The sequence below is a fragment of the Alligator mississippiensis genome, chromosome 7, assembly GCF_030867095.1.
Source record: "Alligator mississippiensis isolate rAllMis1 chromosome 7, rAllMis1, whole genome shotgun sequence".
Classification (NCBI taxonomy): Eukaryota; Metazoa; Chordata; order Crocodylia; family Alligatoridae; genus Alligator; species Alligator mississippiensis.
In genome coordinates this window covers 6,172,851-6,190,642 of record NC_081830.1, presented here as the reverse complement: position 1 = coordinate 6,190,642, position 17,792 = coordinate 6,172,851, and the positions used below count along the sequence as shown (strand labels likewise).

The window sequence follows — 17,792 nt, the reverse complement described above, 5'->3', positions numbered from 1 at the left end:
ACCTCTGTTTTGTCAAATGCCCAGCGAAGCTCTCAGGTCTTTGCTGTCTGCAATGTTATAAGTCCAATTATAACAACCCTCAGATGGCCAAGGATGATCCTATGAGAATTTCCCTCCATGTGTGTGAGGTTTTCAGGTGGAAAATTCCTTGTCTGGGCAGTTGTAATTTTGCTACATTAAGAAGAACAGGCTTCCCCTTTTTGTGCAGCCCCTGCTCTGCTCTGTGTCACTGTGTCTCTGGCACAGTAATACGTGGCGGTGTCTGCGGCTGTCAGAGAGCGCAGCTGCAGGGAGAACTGGTTCTTGGAGGTGTCCTTGGAAATGGTGATGCGACTCTTGAGGGATGGGTTGTAGTTTGTGGTATCACTGTATCCATATATGTTCACCATCCACTCCAGCCCTTTCCCAGGAGGCTGCCGGATCCAGCTCCAACCGTAACCACCACTGATGGAGGAACCTGTGACAGTGCAGGTCAGGGTGAGGGTCTCTGCAGGCTTCACCACCCCTGGGCCAGACTCAACCAGCTGCACAGCAGAGACAACACGTAAAGAAAAGAGAAAGTAGGTGAAGAAGCAGGTCCAGGGAGGAAGCCCCAGTGCTCTGGCTTCCCACCCCCTTTCCCCACAACCTACATGGGATAGAAGAGAGAAGAGAGAGGAAGAGAAATAAGGAGCTCATTTCTGTTGCCCTGTAACAAGGGGGACTCCCAGAAGGCAAGAAGGGGCTGGGCATGGACTGAGGCTTCACGGCCCAGAAGCTGTATTTAAGCAGGAGCCCCTGGCCAGGGATTTGCATGCAGGTCCCAGGAGGGTGTGAGCAGCCCTGGGCTGGGAGTGCTCAGCACAGGGCCCTCCTCTCTCTGCACAGGGCTCTGAGTCTCTGCACAGAAGAAGGTGGTGGGATGAGCACAGACAGAGGGGAAGGGTCGGTGCTTGGATCCATGGCTGAACCAGGCTGTGGGCAGGGACTCTGGCTTCAGTTCCCTGCTCTTCTCCACCCTCCTGATGACAGGGCACGAGTATCTCAGGGGCCCTTGATCCTCAGCCTTGGTCCATTTGGGCCTTCTCTCCTTAGTTGGGATAAGACATCCCCATTTGCCTGTTGGACAGGAGACGATGGCACCTAGCAGGGATGAGGCCATGTCCAAGCAGGTCATGTTGTGTGCCCATGTGTCAGTAACCTGAGTTAGGGTATGGGTCCTGGGTTTTGTAGGGATTTGGGCACCAGCGATGTTTCCTGAGGTGCCAGTGCTAGCTGGGGGAGCCTGGGAGCCTGAAGGGCTTGGGGCTGAGGCCCCCAGTCATGATGTTTGTCCCTGATAGTCAGCCCCCTCTGGGCTTCACCGACCCCTGAGACCTGCTCAGAGCCCCACCTTGCCCCGCTCGTGTTCTGCCCTGGGGGCACCAGCTCCCCTCACTCCTGCCCCCTGCAGCTACCTGCTTTATGCCAGCTCGGGTCTTCAGAGGGCTGGACTGGGAGTGGAAGAGAGGTCCCCGCACCCTGGTCCTGCTTCATGTCATGGTGCCTCACGCTCCTGCTTGCTCAGGGTTAGGCTGGCAGCTCAGGGCCTGGACCCCATTGTGACACCCCATCTTGGGTCTGGAGATGGGGGATGGATCAGGGGAAACTGCAAATCAGTGTGCATACACATGCATGTGTGCCTGTTTGTGTGCATTTTGTTCCCTGGGTGCAGGGCAGTGGCTGCTGCTGATCCCTGCTCTCAGGGGATGTGTGTGGATTTCCCTTGCTCATGCCAGGTCCTTCCTTGTCCTTACAGCTCTGACTGGCTACAGCCCTGGTCCAGCATTTGTTGTGCTGGTGCTGCACAGGCCCAGAGCAGACATGAGGGCCCTGCCCCAAGGAGCTCCTGCTTTTGCAGGAGATGCAAAGGCAGCAGGTGGGGTCGGTGTGGGGCAGCACAAGCTGATGAGGAGGCCATGTTAGAGTGGGAGATAGAGTTTGGATCATACAGATCCAGGATGGGGCTTCCTGCTCCTGGGAATCACCTAGGGTAGAGCAGGTATTACAGTGAATAGCAGGGGCCTAGGGTGGAGTGTCTGCAGAGGTGGGACCTGGTCCTGGAGAGCCAAGGGGCCAACTTCCACCCTCCTGTGCATAAACACACACCTTGTCCATGCTCTGATGGAGACCAGACTGCTGGAAGAGCAGTAGGCTGGAAAGGGTTAATGAGGCCCTAATTACCTCTCAGTTGCAGTCATTACCTGCCCATCAGGTCCAGCTGCTCCATCAGACTCATGCCCCGGAGGCTGGTTCCTGCTGAGGAGCCCTCCCTTGCCTTGCTGCCTCATGAGCACCAATGTACAAATGAGCAGAGGTCCCAGGCACTGCAGGGTTGGAGCGCGGGAGCCTGATCTGGGGGGTGCTCTGGGCTGAGGTGTGGGTCCTTGCAAGAGGTGGGTTTTCTCCAGTGCTGTTCCCAGGAAGAAGCATCTCCCGAGGGAAGGAAACAGGTGGAGATTGCTCCTCAGTGGGAGGAGGCAGGTGTGGTGATGAAGGAAGGAGCCTGGTGTGGGGGGCATTGTTGACAGGGGCACAGGTCTGGCCATGAGACCCATTAGAGAGCAAGGCAGCGTCTTGCTGGGCCACTTGGGCGTTGTGGGGCCAGAACGCCAGAAAGCCTCAGGTGTGTCTGTGTCTCTGTCTATGCAATGGCCAGGGGCTGGCTAAGGTTGGGGCCATGGGTTGCATGAGAAAAGGGGCAGGTGGGGTGTTTAGGGGCCTGGCAAACACTTGGGGTGTGTGGAGCTGCCTCTTGCTGGTGGGAAGGAGATGGGTCTGTGAGTGCTGGGGTTGGAGGGAGGGGGAGGGGCTGCCTCTCTATGCCAAGGGTGGCATATGGGTGGGGCAGGTGCTGCCCCCTGCTGGAGGAATCTGCCTGGCTCAACCGGAGTGTCTGCAGGGCCAGGGGAGGGAGCAGGAGCCTCCCTGGTTTTGTGTGTTCGTGCTCCCGGGGAACGCCAGCAGGAAGCTCTGATCTGGTGGGAATCTGAATCTCTCTGGACATGCCTGCCTCAGGACAGGCCCTGCTGAACTTTGGGATGCTGTGTCCTTGCAGGGCTGCACAGAGTTGGGGTGGCGCCCCCAGCTGTTGGAAGCTCAGCTGCAGGGATCTGGCCCTGGGAGTGTCTGCAGAGTGGGGGATACGGCCCTTGAGAGACAACGGGGACAACTTCCACTTCCTTATCGATAGGACGGTATCACCCCTTCCATGGTCTCAATGGGACTAGACAGCTGGGAGGGGAGCAGGCTTGAAAGGGTTGACATGGGACCTAATTATCTCCCAGGGCTGCAGTCACCTGTCATCAGGCTCTGCTGCTCCAGCAGGCTCAGTCCAGGGAGGGCTGCAGCCGTAGGTGGTTGGCCACTCCCTGCAGTCCTCTGCCCTGCAGGTGGGAGAGGCTGGGGGGGAGGCAGTGTGCAGAGGAAGGTGCCCAGGTGAGAGGCATTTCCCCTCCCTGGCCTGGGATCCAGGCTGAGCTGCAGAGTTGAAGACCTGAAGTGAAATCTCCCCTGGGTGCCAGACACCCCTGGGTCTGAGGCTGGGGGATCTCTCTGGGTGTCCCTTCAAGGCCTGTGGGGGGTTTATTCTCCTGCATGGAGCTGGCAGCTGCTTTGGTGTGGCTGGTGCTGTCCCCATCAGTGCAGTTCCAGTGGGGCATGTGCAGGGCTGTAGAGAGATCATCCCGGGTGCTGTGGTCGTGTCTGTGGCAGAAGGTCGCCTCTGTCTCTCCTGCAAAACTCTATTACAATGTCATTAATATGGGCCGTGCAGAGGGCAGACATCCCATCACTTCTAAGTAACCCGAGTTAGATACATTCCTGAGGGGGGGTAAACATGCTCCCTCTGCCTGCATGACTGGCATCACATACCTGGGTGAGGGGCTTAGGCTCCCGATTTGCTCTAAGCAATTCCACCCTGAGTAGAGGGGGAGGGGCTAGAGACCCTGCCAGTCTGCCCGGCAAGAAGCGATGCATTTCAAATTGGTTGCCTGGCAGCCAACAGGTGCTGGCCTCCATTGGACCAGGTAAATGATGTCATAAGGTCCATACATGTTAAGGACTGCCCAGGATCAGGGGTGGTGTGGTGGGGCGAGTAGCAATGATGAAAACTCAGAGAGAGAGAGAGAGAGAGAAGAGTTGGACCATCAGAAAACTTGCTCTCAGTCTTGAAACTCATGATCAAGGAACTGTCTTCCTCCAGAGGGAATCTCCACCTGCCTCTGGATGAGACTTGTGAGTAAGCTAACTGAGGTCTAACTCGATACATAGCTTGCAGCCACACAGATGTGTGATCAAAGGCTACCCAGCCATGCCAGTTTGCTCTATGGGATTTTTCTGATATCACTCTACTCTGTACCCTATCCAAACCTGCTCCTTGTAACCAGTAAAGTTCTTCTTTGTGCCTAGCGTGGGAGACATACTGGGAGTGGGTCTAGATTATGCCTCGGGGTCCCCTTGGTTCGGCTAACTAAGGGAGACCGCGATTTGTGCTTTAGTCTGAAGGAAGCCCTGACGTTCTTGAAGTGGGGCGAGTGCCCTTGAGGGCCTCTAGGCCTGTGTTTCCCAGGGGGCACAGTGCCAGGATCAGGCCAGACCCTGGGTGGTGGCAGCACTACCCCCAGGCTAGTACTCCAGGAAGGGGTTGGCTACACCTGAGGCACCCGCAGGGAGACACTCGGAGCCTGGAAGGTAGGTGGGTGCAGTGAGGTGGGTGGCTCAGTGCAGGCCCGCCACAGTTCCTGGAGAGGTTAACTGTAGGAGTATTGCAGAGAGACTGTGCTGGAAGGCAGTAGCTGCTGAACCTGTGCTGGAGCTCAGCAGGTGAGTAAGGGGATCAGACCAGATGATGCCAACATCCTCTCCATAATGCACGTGCCCTTGGGGGTGCAGTTTTCTCCAAGTCCCTCTTCCAGCAGGCAGAGGTTAGCACCTTGTGGGCGTATGGTACCCAGAGCTGTGCCCGTGGTTTGAAGGCAGTCATGGCTGTGGGAAGTGAAGCTGTCAGTGAGGATGATGTGTTTTGCCCCATGGTGTTTTGGGGAGGCTGGGCCTCATCTTGCTGCACAGGTGGAATTGAAAGAGCAAGTGATGTTGCATCAGGATGAAGCTGTTCATGGGCTCCAGGTTTTGAATACCTGTGTGGCAGACTTACTGATTCAACCCAGCAGGCCCTGGGCTCAGAAATCTCCATTTTGATTGATGGACCCCACCCACCAATTAGGTAAGGTAAGGGTGGGTGGAGCCAACCCCACCCTTCCAGGATTGGGGGAGGAGGGCAAGGAGACTCCCACACCTGATGGTAGCTGCATTTTGCAGGTCTGGCAACACACTGGGTATGGAGCCACCAAAGCAATAAAAGGAGCCGTGTGCTCAGCACATGGAAGATGCATTGCGGGGAAGAAAAAGGAAGATGGTGCGTGGACCAGATGGCGTGGGGCTCAGACTGCACATGGCAGTCCAGGTGTGCATTCCTTGGCAGCTGGCCAGGAAACAGTACATGGATCGGTGCATGGAGCCCAGATACTGGGTGCGATTCGAGGCGGCTCAGGTCTGTAATCCCTAGTCATGTACAGGGGCAGGCTAGTGATATGGGAACAGCCTCCCATGGGTCCAGGAGCTGATCAAGCCCTGGTGTTGCAAGGTGGCCTGGGCCTCCAACATTTGCCATAAAAAAGCAAGCCAAATAGTGCATGGGTCGTCACACAGGGCCATGAGCTGGCCTCAGGATGGGGGAGAAAGCCTGGGCACAGGCCAGTCACTGAAAGGAGAGGCGTCTGTCCTGCAGAGCCTTCCAGGCTCCGAGTGCCTCCCTGGGGTGCCTCCTGTCTGGCCCACCCCTTTCCTGGAGCACCCCCGCTAGCCTGGAGTTCCCCCTGCCACCATCCAAGGCTCTGGACTCAATTCTGGCTCTGCACGCCTTGGAAAATGCAGGCCTGATCGTCCACTTGGTACTAGACCCAATACAGGAACTTCCCCAAGTCAGGGGCTTAATAGGAAAGTCTCCCTTAGTCCGCAGACCTAAGGCGCCTCCTCGGCATAATTTAGACCCACCCCTCAGTAAGTCTCCCACACCGGTCACAAAGGAGCACTTCATTGATGACAGGGGGTAGAGCGCAAACAGGGTAAAAGGTAGAGCAGTATCAGAGGAATATCAGAGGAATCCCATAGAGCAAACCAGCAAGGCTGAGGTAGCCTTTTGATCACACATCTGAATTACTGTAAGCTAAATATCTAGTCGGATCTCGAGTAGCTTACTAACATGCATCATCCAGAGGTGGTTGTAGTTTCCTCTGGAGGCAGGGCACTCTTTGAGCTTGTGGTCATGAGGAGAGAGCCAGGTTCAGATGGTGAAGCTCCTCTCCCAGTTTCAGATTCACCTGGATGACCGCATGGCTAATGGCTGCCTTCTTCCTGGCCCGGGCCTTTAAATAACCTCTCTGACCTCAGCAGCCCGGTCCAATCGAAGCTGCCAGTGCTGGCCACTAGCCAACCAATTTAAAAACCATCACTGGCTACCTGGGCCGGTGAGCGGGGCTTTTCCCTCCCCCCACACCCCCTCTCCCCCAGGTGACCACAGAATCCACATCCGAGGCACCAGGCTTTTCTGGTGTAGGTAGGGAGGAAGATCCCCCTCCCTGAGGGATTCAACACCAGCCTCTCACGCTGGCAGAGACAGATTTCTAGAGAGGGGCACAGACGGTGGCATTTCTGCCACTCTGTCCCCACCCCTGGCAGAGTAGTGCCTCTAGGTGTGGAGGTGTCTGAGGCCAGGAGGAGGCAGCCTTGTCCCTGTTGGCTGCAGAGGAGCAGAGAGTCAGTGCTTGGCTTGCTGGGTGCAGGGAGTCACAGTGGTGCTGAGAGCCAGAGGCAGACTGTGTGTATTTAGGGTTTGGTCAGAGGATGGAGACGTAAGGGTCCTAGCTCAGGGCAATGCCAGCTGTGCCTAATGCCTGCAGGCTGCTGGGAAAGCCAAGGGTTGGGTGGTTTCCTGAAGGGTCCTGTCCATGGAGATATGGGGGTCCTAGAGATGCAAGAGCCCCTCCCCTTGCAGCTGGCCTTACCCATGGGAGGAGCAGCCTGGGCCTGCTGTCAGGTGCCAGGCTTGGCTGGTGCTGAGCAGAGAGCAGGGTCCAGGCCCTTACAATGTCTCCCTGCCTGCTGCTCCTGCTTTCCTACCTGGTGAGCATAGTGATCCCTTCCCCATTGCTGCCCGGGTGCAAGGGTGCGGCTGTTTGGGCACAGAGCAATCTCTGCCCTGCAGGTGCCCAGGGCCTGCTGCATGAGAAGGAGCTGGAGCCCAGGGAGGCACAGGGCTGAAAGAGAGCTACAGAGCCGTGTCTGTGCAGGGAGGTGTCCTTGTGCAGGCTTCCCCGTGAGAATGGTCCCTGCAGAGCTTGTCACCTGAGAGAGTCTATTCAGCTCAGTAAAAAGATGAGCTTCCAAGATGCCAAAGGTATTTGGCCACCCCGGTTCCATAACAGCCTTTGGGATCGCTGTGACAAGTATTCCTGAGTGGGGTTTGAATTATCTGATGAAATACAGAAGCAGGAAGGAAGCTCCTGAGTGGCTGCTGAGGATGTGATGGCCTTAGGCCTAGGATGATTCAAGGAGGTAGAGGAGTTTCTCTTTGTTTGGTGGCCATGAAGATGAGTGCTATGGGAGCCAAAGGGAGTTAGGAACACTGTCATGAACATAGAGAAGTGGCAGCAGCATGACCCGAAATCTGGAAAGAAATGGGAAAAGAAAAGAGGAAACTGCATTTCTGGAGCAGCTGCTCGATGCACCTGGAGCATCACCAGACAGAGGAGGAGAGAGGCATGACATGGAAACAAAGAAGCAGCTTATTAGGAAGATGGGGCAGAGAAGAATCGACTGTCAGGCGGCTGGAAAAGACAGGAGACCGCGTCAAGTAGAGGGAAACGGGATAAATAATCACTGACAAGAATTCTCTCCTGGAGTCAGCGTGACATTGAGAAAGCGACAGTTAGCGGAGGAAGGATGGCGGAGTTGCACAGTGACAAGTAAAATTTTTCTTAAATCCTTTGTTTGGGCTATTGGTTCAGCCTGAAGCAGCATTGTAAAGGAGAAACCCAAAATAAAATACAACAAACCCAACAGCGTTTAAAGCACTTAAATGGGAAGTCGCCCTGTTTTGGGACGCTCCTATTTTAGAAGAAAAGACAGAATCTCATTTGAGTTTACACTGCTTGAGTTTGTTTGGAAGGTCAAAATTAAAAGGGACATAACACTTACCTCTACAGGAGAAGGCTTTAATCAGTAGGTTGGGAAACAGGCTTCTGTCAGTTCAGCCAACTCAGGCGATGCTGAGACCTAAGAATCAATTTAGAAAGATTAGATAGACACCTAATAAAAGATGTTTAGCACAAAGAACACCCAGTGGGTTTTCATTTTCTGGTTTAATAGAAGATAAAAAACTTTTTTTTTTTTTTTTTTTTGAGAATGCTCAAAAACTCACGAGGATAGACCAGTACTCCTTTGCTTAATGGTTAAATACACCCAGAAAAACTCTTTTACAACAGTCATGGGAGGCAAGACTCAGGGTCACCGGTAAAAGAAAGAAATGAGGAATGATCTGGTAATTTGAGACTTAATATACTCAAGTGTGATTTATATACGCCAAGAGATTACAGTGAATACTCTACAAACCCTCACACTGTGCCCGAAAAACTGGAGTGGTAGAGGAGAACCTGGGTACTTCCTCTCCAGCATTTTGGAAATGTCTGGTGAATGCAATTGCAGGAAAGACATATTTGGTTTTTTTTTAATTCAGGAGTATTGTGCTGGTGGCTGTTTGGGCAGGCAGGGCCAGGCAGTGAGGAGGAGCCCCACTGCCATACCCATCCATGCTGACAAGGCCCCAAATGCTCTGTGATGAAGCCTTCTTGAGACTTGTACTGTTTGATAACCTCTGTCAGAGGTTGTCACCTGAGAGAGTCTATTCAGCTCAGTAAAAAGATGAGCTTCCAAGATGCTAAAGGTATTTGGCCACCCTGGTTCCATAAAAACCTTTGGGATCACTGTGATAAGTATTCCTGAGTGGGGTTTCAAATATCTGATGAAATACAGAAGCAGGAAGGAAGGTCCTGAGTGGTTGCTGAGGATGTGATGGCCTAGGAGGATTCAAGGAGGTGTAAGCATTTCTCTTTGTTTGGTGGCCATGAAGATGAGTGCTATGGGAGCCAAAGGGAGTTAGGAACACTGTCATGAACATAGAGAACTTGCAGCAACTTTACCCAAGACCCAGAAAGAACCGGGAAAAGAAAAGAGGAAACTGCATTTCTGGAGCAGCTGCTCGATGCACCTGGAGCATCACCAGACAGAGAAGACGAGAGGGGCATGACGTGGAAAGAAAGAGGCAGCTGATTAGGAAGATGGGGCAGAGGAGAATCGACTGTCAGGTGCCTGGAAAAGACAGGAGACCGCGTCGAGTTGAGGGAACGGAAAAAATAATCACCGACAAGAATACTCTCCTGGAGTCAGCGTGACGTTGAGAAAACGACAGTCAGCGGAGGAGGGATGGCGGAGTCGCACAGTGACAAGTAAAACTTTTCTTAAATCCTTCGTTTGGGAAATTGGGTCAGGCTGAAGCATCATTGTAAAGGAGAAACCTAAGGTAAAAGATTATATGGGAGATAACACTTACCTCTACTGGAGAAGGCATTAATCAGTAGCTTGGGAAACAGGCTTCTGTCAGATCACACAACTCAGGCAATGCTGAGACCTAAGAATCAATGTTAAAAAATTAGATAGACACCTAATAAAAGAAATTTAGCACGAAGAACACCCGGTGAGTTTTCCTTTCTGGTTTATTACAAAATAAAACACCTTTTTTTCTTCTTTTTTTTTTTTTTGGTGAGAACGGTCAAACGCTCAATAGGACAGACCAGTACTCCACCGCTTAATGGTTACATCGACCCAGACAAACTCTTTTCCACAACAAGACATGGGAGGCAAGACTCAGGGTCACCAGTGAAAGAAAGAAATGACGAATGATCTGGTATTTTGAGACTTAATATACTCCACTGTGATTTATATACGCCAAGAGATTAGAGTGAATAGTCCGCAAACCCTCACACTGTTTAGGAAAAACTGGAGGGGGAGAGGAGAACCTGCGTACTTCCTCTCCAGCATTTTGGAAATGTTTGGTGAATGCAATTGCAGGAAAGACGTGTGTTTTGAATTCAGGAGTATTGTGCTGGTGGCCCTTTGGGCAGGCAGGGCCAGGCAGTGAGGAGGAGCCCCACTGCCATACCCATCCATGCTGACAAGGCCCCAAATGCTCTGTGATGAAGCCTTCTGGAGACTTGTATACTGCTTGATAACCTCTGTCTTGTCAAATGCCCAGCGAAGCTCTCAGGCCTTTGCTGTCTCCAATGTTATAAGCCCAAATGTAACAACCCTCAGATGGCCAAGGATGACCCTATGAGAGTTTCCCTCCATGTGTGTGAGATTTTCAGGTGGAAGCTTCCTTGTCTGGCCTGTTGTAATTTTGCTATATTAAGATGAACAGGCTTCCCCTTTTTGTACGGCCCCTGCTCTGCTCTGTGTCACTGTGTAGCTGTTGCCTCTGGCACAGTAATACGTGGCGGTGTCTGCGGCTGTCAGAGAGCGCAGCTGCAGGGAGAACTGGTTCTTGGAGTTGTCCTTGGAAATGGTGATGCGGCTCTTGAGGGATGGGTTGTAGCTTGTGCTACCACTGCTTCCAGCTATGTACCCCATCCACTCCAGCCCTTTCCCAGGAGGCTGCCGGATCCAGCTCCAAGCATAACCACTGGTGGTGATGGAGTCGCCTGTGACAGTGCAGGTCAGGGTGAGGGTCTCTGCAGGCTTCACCACCCCTGGGCCAGACTCAACCAGCTGCACAGCAGAGAGGACACCTAAAGAAAAGAGGAAATAGGTGAAGAAAAGGTCCAGGGAGGAAGCCCAGTGCTCTGGCTTCCCACCACCCTTCCCCACAACCTACATGGGAGAGAAGAGACAAGAGAAAGGAAGAGAAATAAGAAGCTCATTTCTGTTGCCCTATAACAAGGGGGACTCCCAGAAGGCAAGAAGGGGCTGGGCATGGACTGAGGCTTCATGGCCCAGAAGCTGTATTTAAGCAGGAGCCCCTGGCCAGGGATTTGCATGCAGGTGCCAGGAGGGTGTGAGCAGCCCTGGGCTGGGAGTGCTCAGCACAGGGCCCTCCTTTCTCTGCACAGGGCTCTGAGTCTCTGCACAGAAGAAGGGGGTGGGATGAGCACAGACAGAGGGGAAGGGCCGGTGCTTGGATCCATGGCTGAACCAGGCTGTGGGCAGGACTCTGGCTTCAGTTCCCTGCTCTTCTCCCCCCTCCTGATGACTGGGCACGAGTATCTCAGGGGCCCTTGATCCTCAGCCTTGGTCCATTTGGGCCTTCTCTCCTTAGTTGGTATAAGACATCCCCATTTGCCCGGTGGACAGGAGACGATGGCACCTGGCAGGGATGAGGCCAGATCCCAGCAGGTCATGTTGTGTGCCCGGGTGTCAGTAACCTGAGTTAGGGTATGGGTCCTGGGTTTTGTAGGGATTTGGGCACCAGCGATGTTCCCTGAGGTGCCAGTGCTAGCTGGGGGAGCCTGTTCCAGCCCAGCTGCTCCAGCAGGCTGCAGGGAGGCTGTTGGCTGCTCCTGGCAGGCTCCTGCCCTGCAGCTGGGAGAGGAAGATGAGGGGAGAGGTGTCTGCAGTCCCTGACCTGGGCTCCAGGTTAAGGCCTCAGTGCTGAAGCCCTAAAGTAAAACCACATTTGAGAGTCCAATGCCTGGGGTTGCGGTACTCGCCATGTCCCTCTCTGACCCCTGAAGGGTTTGGTTGCCTCCCAGGGTAGTGAGAGCCCCTGGTAGCTGAGCCCTGCGTGGCTGGGACAGGGCTGTGTCTGCATCCCTAGTGGGGAATGCTTAGGGAAAGGGGACAGGAGGCTGTTTAGGGGCCTAGCACACACGCTGCAGGGTGTGTGGTGCCGTCCCTTGCTGGTGGGAAGGAGCCGGGGTCCCCGTGTGCTGGTGCAGTGGGACAGGAGCTGCGTGGGGGTTTGGGGGGCGGGGGGTGACAGGTGGGTGGGGGAGGTGCTGCCCCTGGTGGAGGAATCAGCCTGGTTCAGCCTGAGTCTCTCCAGTTCTCTCTCTCTCTCTCACCCACCCCCCCCCCCCCAGTTAACAGACAGATAAATGCGATAAGCAGATAATGCAGTATTGGGCACTGCGAGGGTATCAGCCACTGGCTGTTTGAAACAACAAATAGACAGACATGGGTTGGCAACTTATCGATAGTCCTTCAATGCCAGGTGATCCCAGAGAAGTCAGGCGTCCCCGATGGACACTGCCAGAGGGATTACCGGGGAAGTTCCCTTGATCAGGATCCGATCCTCACTCGCACGGGGAGTCCGGGGCGCGGGCGTGGAACAGCAGTGACCGTTCTGTTCCCTCCTTCCTGTCGGTCACCTGATGCACACACTTTTTATACCTAGTCCTATGCTAATCTGTTGGCTTTAGAGCCATGCACAATCTTGTTCTATAGCTGTTACCCTTTGGGATAAAAAGGTGTTAATAATCATTATAAAAGGTTACTACCCAGACTTGGGTTTATCCAATAACCAAATTACAACGCAGCATCTTCAGGTTTGAAATTACATTAATCCACCTAAAACGAACCCCTTTAGATCGCTCTGGCAATGCTTTTTTGAGACGTGCTTTGCTGGAACGTGCTGGGTAGGCCAGGTGGTTGAACCCAGTTTTATCATCATCAAGGCTAATTTCTGAGCAAGACAAATACGTTAGATCAGCTAACTTTACAACTATAGCTTTGTCTTTGAGGCCTAGTCAGTTTTACAAACAGCTACAAGTTACATTTGTGGGTTAGAAAAATACAAGCTTTATATTAGACAAAATTTCCAAATGGCTCTAAAGAGCACATATTTATTTCTTATTAATTTCTTTGGTGCTGGCCATCACAATTAGGGAAAAAAAATGTCACTAAGTGGGTAGCAAAACACTAGGACAGGTTACCTGGGAAGGTGGTGAGCTATCCACCCTTTGATGTTTTTAAGACAGAACTAGACAGAGCTTTGGCTGTGATGATCTAGTTGGGGTTGTTCTTGCTTTTTACAGGGGTTGGACTAGATGAGCTCCTGAGGTCCCTTCCGGACCAAACTTTCTATGAATCTATGACTCCATCAGGGATTTTGACCCACTGGTCACTCTTGAGCCTTCCCTGGATTTAATCCCTGGCTGGTTCATGTGATCGAGAAGGCCTCGTGTGTCTGACCCAGTAGGCAGAGCATGGGGATGGCATATGCTGCCTCTGCTGCTCACACGCCAGGTGGGTCCCGCAGGGATGTTTGCTTGTGCAGGCTTTTATCAGTTTTTAATCTCTGTGTCTTTGGCCAGTAATGCCAGGCTGTGGAGTAATACCAGGCAGGCTGGAGCCCGGTGAGACATGGGTACCCTTGGTAGCTGGGGGTGTTTTTGCTGGTGCTGAGGCAGCTTTGGAGAGCGCTGTTATACTCAGTGCTTCCACTGCCCCAGATAACTCCGACCCACGGCAGCCCTTGCCCTGCTCCCTGGTGAACCCCGTGCACAGTGTAGCTAAGGAGAGGGAACCTGGACACGGTGCAGGTCCGACTGAGGGTCTGTGCAGGCTTCATTACCCCTGGGCCAGACTCCTTCAGTGTGACCTGGGACAGGACACCTCATGCGAAAAGAAACACAGCAGTAGCTAATGGACAGTCTCATTCTTCCTCTGCATTAGGGCTGTGCATAATTTCCCCACCAGTTTTGTTTTTACCTGTTTCGAAGTCGAAACAAGAAAACTGAAATGAAACTGATATGTTTGAAACAACCTCGAAACAAAGCGAGGCAAGTTGAAACATTTCACCATTTCGACGCTGTTTCGACGTTTCACCTATAGGCTTTAATGGGGAAGGTTGAAACAGCATATAACTTTTGTCACGTACAGCCAGATTTGGACAAAACTTGCAGAAATAATAGCCCCTTCTAGGAGCATAAAGCATGCCAACTTTCAAGATTATAGTTTCAGGGGGTTTGGAGAAACTGTACCCCTTGCCTTGAGAGCCACACTTGTGTGGTGTATGTGTTCAGCCACAGCAGGGCCAAAACTGCGCACATGCCAGCCCCTGCTGAGGCCATGAAGCCTGCCCGCTGTCGAGGAGATGGATGCAGGTGTCTGGGATCTGGGGCCTGCACCTCTGGCTGCTGACAGACAAAACTCGTGTCGTGGGTGCTTGTGCAACTGGTGCCTCTCATCAGACAGCAGGACTAAAGCTCCCCCATCCCTTGCCACCACAGACCTGGGGGTAATAATTGACCTCATTATGAACATGAGCAAGTAATGCGATACTGTAGGCAGCAGGGTCAACTCTGCTCTGGCATGCATCAATTGATGCGTCTGCAGCAAAACCATTGCAAAGAAGTGATTTTCCTGCTCTATTCGGCTCTTCTCAGCATCGGTGAGACCGCAGCTGGAGTACTGCGTCCAGTCTGGGCTCCGCACCTCAACAAGGACATGGTAAAGCTTGAGAGAGCTCAGAGCAGGGCTGCCCATATGATCAGAGACTTGCACGGCAAGCCATCCAAGGGAAGGCTGAGGGACCTGGGACTCTTCAGCCTGAATAAAAGACAACTGAGAGTGGAGTTGGTAGCAGCTTACCGCTACATCAGAAGCGTACATCTTCCCTGTGTCCCGGCTTGTGGGTGTTTGCCAGGAGTGCAAGTGCTGGAGAAGCTCGATCCAGCCTGGCTGTGCGAGGTGCTGGGGCAGTTGTCCAGGGCCTGGGGTCTCCTGGCTGGCTGTGTCTGAGCCAGCTGCTGCAGGGAGGAGGGAGGATGCTGTGGCCAGGACCCTGCTGCCCAAGTGGGCAGGGGCTGCGTGCTCTGCGCTCCCACTGTGTGTCACACTACCTGGGCACGGCGTGTGCCTGGGCCCGGTGTCCCCCTCTGCCTAAGCTACTGTGCTCAGGCCCTGGCTGCTGCTCTGTGCTGGCTTGAGCTGGCAGGAGGTTTGCACAGAGGTTTTTGTATTGGGCACAGCAGGCTTCTGATCCCTGTGGGCTTCACACAGTGATAGCGGGCCGTGTCCTCAGCTCTCAGGCTGGTCATCTGCAGGTACAATGTGCTGCTGGAGTCGTCTCTGGAGATGGTGAATCGCCCCTTCACCGCAGCACTGTAGTATGTGGTGAGGTTAGCAGTAGCAGCATTTATACTTGCGACCCACTCCAGCCCCTTCTCAGGAGCCTGTCGGACCCAGCGCATGGAGAAGCTGCTCAAGGTGAACCCGGAGGCTTTGCAGGAGAGGCGCAGACAGTCTCCAGGCTTCCTCACATCCCCTCCCGACTCCAGCAGCTGCACCTGGGACTGGGCACCTGGGGAGAAAAAAGCATGTTTCAGGATCCTGTCTCTGCCAGCCTCTGCCAAAGCCCACGGAGCCAGGGCACCACTCACTGCAGATTTTCCATTGGCCTTTGAATCAGGTGAGGATTATTAGTTGTTGTTCCCTGGGGGTGTGCAGGAATGTGCGGGGTGTGGCAGGGGGCTGGGGACTCACCTGACAGGGCCATGAGGAGAAAGAGGAGAGATCCCCAGGACAGCATGGTGCTGGGCTGCAGGGATGGCACAGACCTCTGGTCCCTCCCTGCTCCCCCCAACCTTGCAGGACCAGAGGGTGTCAGCATTTATGAGGCCTGTGCAGCACTGGATTTGCATCTCTCTGCTCTCATAGAGCCCCGCTCTACTCCAGCCCTCCAGCCCCCTCCCTGGGAGGAGGAGGGTCCAGTGCAATGGAGGGCTGGGCCAGAGGGGCTGAATGCGAGGTCTGCATGTGGGGTCCTGTCGGTGCGGTCTCCACAAAGATACTGACTGCTTTTTACATGAATCCTTCCTGCTCCCTTCCCTTCCTCTCAGCCCACGCTGTGTCTCTGCTCAATGTGTTTGGGAGCTTTGGGGCTGAGGGTTGTCCCTCACTTGGGTGTCTGCAGGAGCAGTGAATTAAGCCAGGGCTTGCATTGTTGCCCCAGGAGTGCAGGTTTAGGCACCGGGGACCATGCTCCCAGGTACCCTGAGCCCCCTGCCCTGCATTGATGACCCCTGCAGTGTGAGTGTTGTCTTGGGGTTGGGTGTTAGGTAGGCTGGATGCGACCAGTGGTGCACCTAACCCAGGCTCCATCTCTAACCCTGGCCAGTCCCAGAGGCTTCCACCAGTGCTGTGGGAACGATTCATCAAGTCTCACCATTGTGGGAGAGGTTTGGTGAGGAAGGCACCGGATAGGCCCCAGACAGCACTGGTTTGGGTCTTTGCTTCCCCCGTTTTGGGGCACCCAGTACTATGTGCTAGAGCCCAGTCTGTGCCTCTTGGCATTCACCCATCAGTCCCCCCAGACCCACTTTCCTGTTCTCTCACTTGGCAGTTTTCTCCCTGGCCTCCGCCAGGCTTGTGACATGCTGAGATGCTGCAGTGATGGGCTCAGGTGTGGCCCTAGATAACCCTGTCCCAATCTGTGGACGGGGAGAGCAGCGGTCTCTTACTAGGAGAGTTTGTTGCTGGAGCACCTGTCTATCTCACCAAAAGTTAGTTTGCTGCTGGCAATCCAAACACAGCATATTTCTATTTGCATGAGAGCAGCCCGAACCTGGAGGACCAGATTGAATACTACTGGGCAAGCTGGGAGTGCAGGCATGCTATACTGGATTGACTAGTGGATACCTTGGGCTGCTTTATTTCTGCTCCAAATGGGGTCAGAATTTCCTAGGATTGGGGCCATGGAGACAGAAACAGGTGATGAAAGGCCTGGAGAACTTGAAATCCAGGAGTACTGGGCCGGGACTGCTGTGTTATCTCGGTCACTGCTGCTCTGTGCCATCACCAGGAGGGAGGGAGCATTTGGACAGGTTTTCATAGAGACTCAAATACATCTCTGATTGTAGTGTGTCTGGTGCAGTAATACAGGGCTGTGTCTTCTGCCTTCAGGCCATTCATCTGCAGGTACAGCAGGCCCCTGGAGTCATCCCTGGAGATGGTGACCCACCCTTTCACCATGTCGCTGTAGTTGGTGGCATGGTTGTTGGCAGCTTTGCGTGTCTCTGCCACCCACTGCATCTTCGTGGCTGGGGAGAGCCAGAACCGCTCCATCTACTAGGCAATGAAGTTGCACCCAGAGGTTTGGCAGGTGAGGGAGGCAGAGAGATCCTGTGGGCACCTGAACTCCCCCTCCGGACTCCACCACCTGGACCTGCAAAAGGGTACCTGTGGGGAAAGGACATCAAAGGACCACGTTCCCTCAGGCCCTGCATGAGAGCTGATGAAACCGCTGGAAACCTATCCTGTCCTGGGTTTCTCTGGGCACCAGGGTAAGAACCAGCTGTGCTCTTGGGTACCTGCCACCTCTGCCTGGCCATGGGTAGGGGAAGAGTTACCTTGGAGGGCATGGAGGAGGCACAGGATGCTCGCCCAGGTTAGCATGGTGCTGCTCTGGCAGGGATTGCTGATGGGGAGAAGGGTCTCACCACTCATTCGCATCTGTCCCCTCTCGTGTATGTGGGTACTCGCAGGGTTTATGTTGGGCCCTGGGCTATTGCATTTGTATGTGTTCTCTATGAAGGGAACGTCTACGAGTCGAGCCCCTCACGTAAGCTCAGCCCCCGAGGAAGGGACCGGTGCGAGGTGCTGTATGTAGCCAGAGACAGAGAGAAGAATCCCCCACTTCCACATGAACTCCTCTTAGCAGG

The 17,792-nt window shown here is 53.8% G+C and overlaps 1 protein-coding gene across 1 annotated transcript; it reads right to left on the bottom strand.

The window, feature by feature from the left end:
• Nucleotides 1-56: 56 nt before the first annotated feature.
• On the bottom strand, nt 57-15,628 carry LOC132251567 (uncharacterized). The gene is made up of 4 exons (XM_059731386.1): nt 15,616-15,628; nt 15,131-15,433; nt 10,594-10,919; nt 57-524 (listed from the first exon to the last, which is right to left on the bottom strand). The coding sequence occupies exons 1-4, from the start codon at nt 15,626-15,628 to the stop codon at nt 177-179; spliced, it is 990 nt and encodes a 329-aa protein (XP_059587369.1). The 3' UTR covers nt 57-176.
• Between the last annotated feature and the right edge of the window lie 2,164 nt (nt 15,629-17,792).